The sequence below is a fragment of the Lipophrys pholis genome (assembly GCF_963383615.2).
Source record: "Lipophrys pholis genome assembly, chromosome: 1".
NCBI classification, from domain to species: domain Eukaryota; kingdom Metazoa; phylum Chordata; class Actinopteri; order Blenniiformes; family Blenniidae; genus Lipophrys; species Lipophrys pholis.
Genome location: NC_137635.1, coordinates 14,603,571 through 14,614,352, shown reverse-complemented (window position 1 = coordinate 14,614,352; position 10,782 = coordinate 14,603,571). Strand labels below are relative to the sequence as shown.

The window sequence follows — 10,782 nt, the reverse complement described above, 5'->3', positions numbered from 1 at the left end:
AAATGAAAATGAAAATTTTATATTTTACAGCAGTTTTTATTTATTTATTTATTTATTTATTTATTTATTTATTTTCTGTTAAAACCACCATTTATTTATTTTTATCCAAAAAGGTATTTCTACTGTGGGTGTATGATAATTTACCCAAAATTTCCAGTATTAAATAATGACTGAAAATGTCCACGCTCTAGTTTTACGGTTTTAGTCTGCATTATTACAGTACAGGTCAAAACATCCAGATACAAACTGGCACTCAGTGTTAACATGAGGCGTCTACACAGAGGTCGTTTTACACTTTATTCCTCAGCTTTTGCCCGATCATGACATTTTTAGCGAGCGATATCGCCTTTAACTGACCTCACTGTCATATCATTAGATTTGTATATTTATTGTGGTACCACAAGCTGAATTACTTTTCATTTACCACATTTTGGTGCATTTCTATAAAAACTCTGTTTCATTCCTCTGATCAGCTGGTGGAGAGATGACTGGAGGGTCACTTTGCTTTATTTGTGTAAATGTGAGGAGGTGACAAAAAGATAAAAAAAAAGCTGGTTTCCACCTTGTAGAACATCCTACGACCGACATGTAGTGTCCTCTAAGTGTTTGTTTGCCTCCACAGGCTTTAAATATTCTGTACAAGTTTAGCTTAGAACCACCTAGATGGCTGTTCGTAATATTTTTGTATCTTGACATCAGAGTATTGATGTGCTGTACCCGTGAAGGAGGAAGCTTGGAAAAAATGATCTCTTCTGTTTCTTGTTGCCAAAGAGATGTTGTGTTGTGGTCCCGGGGCAAGTAGACGGAGACGGGTGATGATGGAGACGGTTCAGGATACTGTCGCTAATATGTGCCCCCACACTGACCTGCGTCACATCATTACTTTCTGTACCTTCTATCAAATAAGAATAAACTCTGGTTTACACATCTTACACCCACATTCGGCTCATTTCCTTCACCTCCACTGGTTTTCAGACTGAGGCTGATGATGCTAATCACTGCTACTGTGTTACAGGCTAATGCTAATGCTACTTCCAGTCAGACATCCTTCATGTTGCTGTCTCGAGGACTGAGTTAGATCAGGATTAATGAACTCAGCTTCCAGGAAACCGGAGTTCAGGGAAACAGAAACAAAGCTTGTCACTGGGGTCAAAAGTAGAGAAAAGTGGGCTAAAAGGTTAGTGCTAAAGCAAACATTGTGCTAAAGCAGTGGGCAAGATGTAGAGACAGTGATATTTGGATGTTGCTAAAGTTTATTGAGCAGAGCCAATTCATACTTTCCACATGTCCGCAAAGTCCACGTTGGTCCGTGTGATGTGAATATATATCATCATCTAACACGTGTGTGCAAGGGTCCATGCCGAGTCTAAAGAGGGGTCACTGCTCCACGGCACTCGATTGACCGCATGGAGCCCAAATAACATGAAGAGAGACAGATGGCTCAGAACTCCTGGAGTGAAATATAAAAAAAACTAGAAAAGTACAGGAACGCCGGCCACACGAATTGGAGATATTTTCGGGATCGTTATGTTACGTTATGGACCTTGAACCCTGAAATGTAGTATGGATGGAACCGCATGCGCATCGGCAGTCTGCGTGCAAGTCAAAGGGGGCTGCGGACTCCCAATTGAAGAGCCTTAAAGATAAAACATCAGTTCTGGAAGATGCTGAACTTTAACGGAGCCCAGTGAACATGACAAAGAGACAAAACACCTTTGGAGGATGCTAATGCTAATACTAACAGTGAATGTGACAAAAAGGAACAACACCTTCACGTAAGGCTAATGCTAATGATAAAGATAAGAATGTACAAAAAAGCAGAGCTGCAACTGCTTCTGGACAAAATGCTCTCAGTAGATGTAACTATAACAGTAATTTCATGACAGTATTAGTGACTAATATGCTATTGCTATATGAAATATAGTTACTATAGTAAGACATTACTAACGACAGTGTGATATGAAGAAGAGGCAGACGGCATAATGTGAGTAAATACCTTGATACTTTATTATCTGAATTAAAACAGTGTTTCTCATCAAAACACATAATTACAAGGTCAGTCACTTTATTCAGTAAACATGTACAATTTTAGCTTTTTCATTTAAATTTAAATCTTCTCAAAAGCTTCAACTATATCCATACAGACAATTTAGCAATTTTGCTCATTTTCATGATTTATGGCCCCAAAATGATCTGAATATTTCTCTGGAATAGGATAAATAATCCTTAATGTGTTTTTGCAACACAGTGTCCTAATTGTTCATATTTTCTAGAATTTTCAAAATGTATACATGAATTCAGTGCAAATCTTGAGGAGCTTTTCCAAGAAAAAACAGCCAAATAAAGACATAAATCATAAATCTGTCAGTGTGTGGAGGAAAGAAACAAAAATGTTTTAATGATCAGGAACAATAAAACAATATCTTAGAAATCACGACAACGTCAAATGTCTTCATTTGTGGAGTTGATTCTTTTGAAGATGTTATTTTTTACAGTGAAATGACCATTTGTGGTTTGTATTTTCTCATTGAATTTCCTGCAAATGAGAGTAACACACGACTTGAATTTGTGCTTAATTCAGCAAATTTGATTTGTAAAAAAAAAAAAATCAAACAAAAGAAAATAGACAGTGAACCTTTAAGATTTTACATACAATACTAAGAATCACACATGAAGATCTGAGAGCAGGACTGCTGAATGTTACAGACTTCCTGTGAGTATTAAAGGTATCGGAGTAGTGTGCTGATCAGGATCTATCACTCGCGTTTGATTTATCTAGTCTGCACATCGGAGGTGTTTCAGTTAAATTCTCCTGGGATCATCCAACCAAAGTGCAGTTTAACATTAAAGCCCTTTTATTGGAAAGGTGTTATCTGACTTTTACACGTAAAGAAAGCTGTGATCTCACAATGAATAAGTGTCGCATCAGTGAGGAGGGAAAAAATAGGAAGGAATATTTCTTTTAATTAGTATTTGTAAAAGTGGATTTTTTTTGTTTTACTAAATTCACCGTTAGCTTGAGACTTAGTTTCATATAAAGCCTCGTTACTTTTTGTCTATTTCGTCTTTCATTTTCAGTCACAATTCCTTCCTTCTCTTTCCCTCTCTAACATGACCTAATATGGCGAGTCACTGAAAGACGGTTTGAAAATGATCTGACTGAGCCACAAACTGCCATCATTAGATTATTATGTCACAAACATTTTACACAGAAACTGGCTCCATACAGGAACCACAGCAGAAATGAATCAGATGCTGCGTGAGGAGTTTTCTTCACTAGAAGATCAGAGCGTCATCATCGTCACAGGTTTCCAAAGTGTGGGAGGAAGAGCTTCATCACACACACACTTTGATGACCAGTGATGATCTGCTGCTCCTTATTGTGCTGAATTACTTCAATTTCAGATGTGAGTGTGATCCTGTGAGCTGCAGAGGGGATAGAGGGGGAAGCTCAGACCTCCTCAGACCTCCTCAGACCTCCTACACTCCCCCCCGTGGAGCCGAGGCCTTCTCCAGGCAGTCGTAGTGAGCCTCGTCCATCTGCTCCTCCTCCTCTTCCTCCTCACCCTCCTCCTCATCAGAGAGAGGCGGTTTGGCCGGGGCCTCCACGGCCGGCTCATCGGGGGGGTCGCTGGGAGGAAGAGGAAGGACAAGGATTTAGATTTTAGATTTAAGCTCATGAAAACATTCACGTGAAGAATGAGTCTCAGAGAAATGTCATGGAACAGAGAGCCAAATGAAGAGTCGAATGAGTCATGCAAACACAAAAACAAATCTCACAAAATGAAGAATCACAATAACAAAAAAAAACAACAACAATCCAGAAACCACAAAACAAAAGGTTGACAGTGAGGATGAAAGATGGAGACAATTTAAAGACTCCACTTACGATGGGACTTTTTAAAAAAATAAAATGTGGTCCCTCAAAACCTGGCGAGCTCCAGGCCTGTACTGAGAGGCAGAGAAATCCCCGCAGGTCAGCAGAGAGCAGCCCCGACAGGAACACACACATTCAACACATCAGAACACACCGTTACAAAGACTTTACTTCAATTTAAAGACTCATTAAAGCAGGACTGAAATAACTGGGAGACTCTTTCAACCTTTTTTTTTTTTTTTACTGCACTACTGTGTGGATATTGTGTCACGTGTGGCTCTTCAGCTCCATTGTAGTGGCTCCATGAGGCTTTCAGAATAGTCTTGTAAATATACATTTTGCTTTCGTGTGTATTTCATGTGCATACTACTACACTGTTTTTCTAAAATGGTCTAATCTCTTGGCTAAAGATGGCAAAACCGCTAAAACAGTATAAAAACGTCTAAAAATAGCTAAAACTACAAAAACAAGAAAAACTGCTAAAATGATCAAATAAATAAAAACAGTAAAAAAAACAAACAAACAAAAAAAAACCTTAAACTTGCTAATATAGGTAAAAATATTCCAAACAAAACCAGAATATGGCCTCGTTTACGCGAAAATGTTTCAAATGAAAAGCATAATTTTTGCGATTTAATTTAAGAAGTTTCATGTTTACGTGGCAAAGTTCTGAAAAAAATCTGTCATCAATTAATTAAAATACCAATTCATTTTATGTTCATTTTATATTTAATAATTGTATCAATTTTTTTTTACATCAAATGAATTGGTGTTTTAATGAATCTGACACATTTAATGATTTTATTTTACTTAGGCTCTCTAAGTCCTCCATAGTCACCACAGATTATCATAAATCTGAAGTATTTGATATGAGGCGCAACAATGCATCCTATCTAGAAAAGAAAGGTTCTTAAAAAACAAACACAGAAATGTAAGCAGAAACAAGAAACTCATCCTAATTGGTGTTGATTTTACTGCTTATTTAGCAAAAGGAACATTTCGGGATTCAACATTTCCCATTGTGATCATTTATTTACCTTGATTTATATAAATTTGATCTCGTTTTGAATCTTGAATATGAATCTTTAATGTGTGTTGAAATCTGTGGAGGCTGCCAGTAAAACTCAGTCCGCTTCAAACAGCTCACACATTTATAAAACACGAATCGATGTCAGGCCTTGACGAACTGTGTGTGTACATGACGAATATTGAAACGTGAGCAAAATCACACAGGCAAACAGGCAGAACGTGACGCGAAAACAAAAGAAGGCTCACACAAAATTAATATCTGTGATCAGGACACACACACAAACACACAGACACGCACACAGAGTTGAGTTGTACCTTTGCGGGGAGGAGCAGGCCGGTGGGAGCATGGCAGGTCGGAGGATGTGGTGGGAATTTAACTACTGAGCACAACACACATGCAGCAAGGTCGCGGGGAGGGGGCACATCATGAGAGGTGACTTCTAATGTACTGGTTAAAGTGTTAAAGCAGAGAGGATGATCACCAGGAGGGGGGGCACTCATTCTGCTGTTAGGGCACACATCTGTCAAATGTGGACATTAGAGATGCACCGATACCGATACCAGTATCGGGACCGATACTGCACGGAGTACTCGTACTTGGAAAAAAATCCCCCTACAACGTGGGGAGTACTACGCGACATCATGCGTTAGCAACTTCGCCCGCAAGAATGCAGGAGAGCACACTTAGACTTCATGGCATTTAATAAGTACTCCTACTGGTACTCGCTATCGGCAAGTAGCTAAAGGTTAGTTCTCATACTTGTTCTTTTAAAAAAAATGGTATCGGTGCATCCCAACTGGAAATATCTCAAGGCCTCCAATAGTATTTACAAGCTCCAAAAAAAACAACCCTGTTTTGCTAATTTAAACGCTAATTCTCAAACAAATCAAATAAATGAATAGAAACAACAAAAAAATGTCCAGCTGAGTAAATTTATTCTCTTTAGAAGAAAAAATTCACCATACATTTGAGGTCATCAATGTTACACTCGTTGGTGCCCTCAAAGCATGCATATCCATAATTTCTCTATACATTTTTTCTTCTTAATAATATTATGACCCGTCTACAACAACAACAACCCCCCTCCCCTGCTCACAATCAGAGCACACGTCACTCGGCTGCACTTGGTTGGTTGGTGTGCTATCTCTGCAGTCCTACCTGGACTATTTTAGTGGAGAAAGAAGAAACACTGGCAGCTTCCAGTCGTTTGCACTCGACTTTTGTCTCTAAATTCATCCGGACAGACACGGGGGACAAAAAGAGGGAGGGCGTTGGCAAAAGCTGAGGGCCGAGAGTTAGCAGACACACAGAGAGGAGAGGAGACAGAAGACATGTGCAGCAAAGAATCCTCCACACTGGAAAAATGTCCATATTTCATTCAGGTCAATATTAAAAGATCTAGAATTAAAGTGCACGTGTGGGATCAGGGAAAGGCTTAAAAGAATGTGTTGAAAATGGACATTTCTGCAGAGTAGGAGACGGAGGAGGGATTTTAAACGTCGCCTCCTCTCTTTGGTAAACACAGTACTCGGAGGAGTTTTGTAAAATCCTTCACAGTTTAGTAGCCGACAACATGGGAAAACAGGAACCGAGGTCAGAGTTCAATTCTGCTTCTAGGGGAGCAAATTCATCCATTCATATTAACGGTTGGGGGACTCTCCACCTTGGCCATAGTGCATAGTGTTAGCATTAGCATGATCTGAAGTTCCTCATAAATGTAATGTTTAAATGTAATGTTTATAGTGAGATTAAATCTGTAGGAAGTCAGTGCAAATCAAAGTTGTCTAAAGTGATAGAAAATCTCTTTCCCACTCGGCCCAATATTAGCTTTAGTATTAGCATTATCGAAAGCTATCTTTTTATTTGAAGCTATATCCTGATAACGGTTAGCTTTAGCATTATCAGAATTGTTAAATAGCAAAAATTTGCATCCCCCAACTTGCACAATTATTTCAAGTCATTATCTGGAGTGAAGAGCAGCTTTGTTACTGCAGCAACATAAATGATGTTGCACTGTAAGTAGCATTAGTCTGTAGCCACAGTAGCTGAGATTAGCATTAGCAAAACTTAAATAGCCGTTAGCTTCTCTTACTTAGGTGAGCTTCCACACGAGCCAAAACTAGAATCTTTCTCCAAGTCATTCTTAAAAAGTTTGCCGTCTACACAGGAAACATCTGCATCCACACAACACCATGAGAACAACTCAAAGTGGTGTGGTATATATGCCAGGCCTATAGGTGGCACTGTAACTCTGCCACAGAAATACACCAAAAATGGAGAAGGCATATCGCCTTATTAAGCTAATAGCATCAGTAGATTCTGCAGCTCGATCTGGAGCATGTCGTCCGCCATTTTTTTTTGTTAGGTGACGTACACAGAGAGGGGTTATCGGGTTGAGAGGTGGGGCAATGACATCATCGTTTTCATGCATCTTTCATATGTCAACACCGTGACGGCGTTTTCAAATTTCCCCACCCCGGAACCCATTTTTTTTTTAAAAACTATTCCTTTTTCAGGCTCCTAAAACGCTGCGACACATGGATGAGCTGCCAAAAACCATGTGGTTACATGAAACCGCGTTGTTTTGTGGACAGAGGTTTAGAGCACGTTGGTAGTTTATCTCAGATGTTTCTTTGCTTCCTCTAATTGTCATTCGTTCCTGAGCCAACGTCCATATAATAGGGCATATTCCTCTTTCTACCTGATGTAATCATTTGAATTTAATGAGATAATGCTAATGCTAACTCTACAATAATACAGCAACGTGACCATTATGAACATTACAAGTAACGACAGTTACTTTCTCAAGTTATGTGTATAGTAACTCCACCAGGTTGAGGTGGGGTCGCTGACCTCCAGCAGCAGGAGCGGACCCCGTTAAGAGGACGGTGGTTAGTACAGACGGGCGCTAACTGAGCCGACATACAGACGAGCAGCAGACCAGCATTTTTCTTTTATTCAACACAGGTAAGAGTCAGACAAACACTTCTTTTCATCTTCAAAACACGATGCGTTTTTCTCACTGAGGTGGTTAAAAAGTCAAGCCTTTAATTGCGGAGACGACAGTGGGAGGAAGCTGAATGAGGTTTGAAGAGGAGGTCGCCTCCTCCAGCCGGCAGCGTTCTTGAACAGTGAGGAAACCAGCACGAAGACGCTTGTTTCAACTTCACAACAAGTTTAATATCTGAATTTTAAATGGACTATTTATGGAAGTTTGGGAAATGACTTATCGTTCACTCTTATGAAGAACTCAGATTTGATGGACTGTATCTGCAAAAAAACTGAGATTTAAACTCACTTTCTATAACGTTTTTAACCATTGTTGTGAATTATCTTTCTTCTGTTCAGTTTTTCCGTCTTCTAAATAACTCATTCAGTGCATGAACAAAAATAACTGAATTCAATGTGTAAAGTATAGCAAGTGTCTTCTTACTGGATTTATAAAGGAGGGGAGAAAAGCCTTTCTTTCTGCTTTTTTTACTCCTCAAAGTTTTGTTCATGACCATATTCAGCATATATGGAAAAATGTCAGTTCACCTCATTCAACCAGAATGACAAACAACCCAGCACCTCTGTGAGTCTAAAGGCCGATACAGGAAGTGGATTTTACACAAAGTCAGAGATCCAGACTTTCATAAGGTGCATTCCTTTTTTTGTCTTTTCATAGATACTGTATGACAAGCACTTGTGTATGGCACATTTATGTACAGTAAACATTTCTGTTATCACAGTTTACATGAGCTGTTCACTACATGGCCTCTTATATCAGAGGAATACAAAAACCTCACAGCATGAAAAGGTAAAATTACTGTTAAGATACTGAGAGATCCAGTAAACGTTTCCATTGTTTATTTATTTTTTTACAATATGAAAATCCTCTTCAGGATCAAACACTCTGACTTTACATATCCTTGACAGTGTCGTTTCCGATGATGAGTGCAGACATTTGTGAATCGGGTTCTTCTGGTGGGGGGGTACAGGGATATGACCCCCTACCCCCCCTCCACCCACCGGGTGGTGTCGCAAAGAAATGTACATGCATGAAGGACAAGCAAAAGATACGTTTTCCTCAGAGAGACGGTCCATCGCCTTGGTTTGAATATTGGGATGGCACACGGTCCGTTTGGTTCTGGTTAGGCTTGGCGTGGCTTCACTGAGGGGAGGGTAGGAGAGGGAGGAGCAGTGTGGCTACTGCCCCGGGAGGGAGGGTGGTGGTCAGTGAGGGAGGGAGGGATCAGACCCGAGTCTCGTCCTCGGGGGAGTTTACAGCTGTAAGCAGGAGGTGAGGAGGCGGGTGGTGGGGGAGGGGGAGGGATGGGGTAGTGTTAAGGAGGAGAGGGGTGGTGGGGGGGGGGTGGTCAGCGAGGTGCCTGTCCTATCACACGCTGAGGCTGAGCCTGTTTCCTGTCCTCACACTGTGGAAATCAATTTGCCATCTGTGGAACTGTGGAACAAAGAGAGGGAGAAGCTTCCAGGTGGGCTGGGACACACGCAGAGGCAGAAACCACGCCCACCCCCACCTAAACCCCACCCATGCACACACACACACACTCACTCACTCACTCCACCTCAATCAGGTCTAATCAGTGATTGGGAGGTCGGGGGGGCAGTCGGTAGACAGAGCTGCATGGGAGGCAGGTGGCATGATGGGAGAAGGCAGGAAGTGAAAGCATGGAAACCCCACCCACAAATAAAACTTCAATCAACTTAAAGATCCCGTATTGACACTTTTACTGTGTTTCATGAAGCACATCTTGATTCAGCTTTAAATGCAAAAAGAAAGAAATAAAATGTGTTTTACTAATTTATATCTTGATTTGTGCAAAAAAAGAAAAGTCTACAAAAGTTTAGAATTTTAATATTTTCACATGAGATTTGCTCGTCTTTCTCTTTCGGTAAAACTGTCAGTGTCATCCTGCGCTGGTGGGCTAAAAATGTAATCTTGTGAAAGATGTTAATACATTCACAATCTGTACTTTTCATATATTACGACAAATAAGATGAAATCACAAGTTTTAAATTACAGATTAAAATTTGAATTAAATAATTTTAAAATATCAAATGTGCTTAAGAACCATTTAATGAAAAGGGGGGCGTGTCCACAAACTGATTGACAGTTTAATACTAGCCAATCTGCTGGAATGCGTATGATATCTGATGAGGAGACACACCCACAAAACACAGTGGGCGGGACTTGTGGAGTCATCCCAGCATTTCAATTGGCTGATGAAATAGGCCACACCCCCACTGCAGTGTGAGTCATCAGATATTTGTCTCACAGGCAAAGAAAAGTAAGTAATATAAAGGGAAAATACTAGAATAATCCCATTTCGATCATCATTTCATCTCAGATCAAGGTATCAATGAACAATAAGCTTACGTATGTGGAGTCTTTGTAAAGTTAAGTTGGAGCAACTTGTGTAAAGAGACATTTTTAAACATGAACCTGCATAAGAGACAGTAAAATATAAGTTTTACTATTAAACATATGGGACCTTTAAGCCAAACATAAAAAATAAACCAATAAATAAAGTGTGATCGACTCCTATAGATCTACTGCACAGGTAGACATGGACCATTTAGAAGCTGCTATACTTTATATCAATAAAACAAAAAAAAAAACATGCCAACAGAGGAGAATGGAAACACAATTTGACCAAAGACGTGGCCAGTGAAAGTAAAGCTGGTGTTTCCTGCTGTATGTGTGTGTGTGTGTGTGTGTGTGTGTGTGGGTCAGTGGCTCATGTCTCCGTCTTCAGTCGAGGAAGGTTTTGATAGGCGCTCTCACAGTTCCCACAGATTCAAGCGCAAAGCCCCAACAAAAGCTACAAACTGCACCGAGAAGTCTGTTTGTGCATCAGACCACCCTCCAGAG

The 10,782-nt window shown here is 40.1% G+C and overlaps 1 protein-coding gene across 14 annotated transcripts in view; it reads right to left on the bottom strand.

The window, feature by feature from the left end:
• Nucleotides 1-1,982: 1,982 nt before the first annotated feature.
• Nucleotides 1,983-10,782, bottom strand: part of LOC308108075 (BAR/IMD domain-containing adapter protein 2-like) — a 63,983-nt gene continuing 55,183 nt past the window's right edge. For 6 of the 14 annotated variants that reach the window (XM_080460755.1, XM_080460765.1, XM_080460762.1 and 3 more), the window contains one exon: nucleotides 1,985-3,631. In XM_080460755.1, coding sequence (XP_080316881.1) covers nucleotides 3,481-3,631 — 151 coding nt within the window. In that variant the 3' untranslated portion in view covers nucleotides 1,985-3,480. Of the gene's footprint in view, nucleotides 3,632-3,889; nucleotides 3,952-7,845; nucleotides 9,352-10,782 lie in introns of those variants that run through there. The other 8 variants (XM_080460759.1, XM_080460756.1, XM_080460758.1 and 5 more) reach the window with 5 other exon arrangements.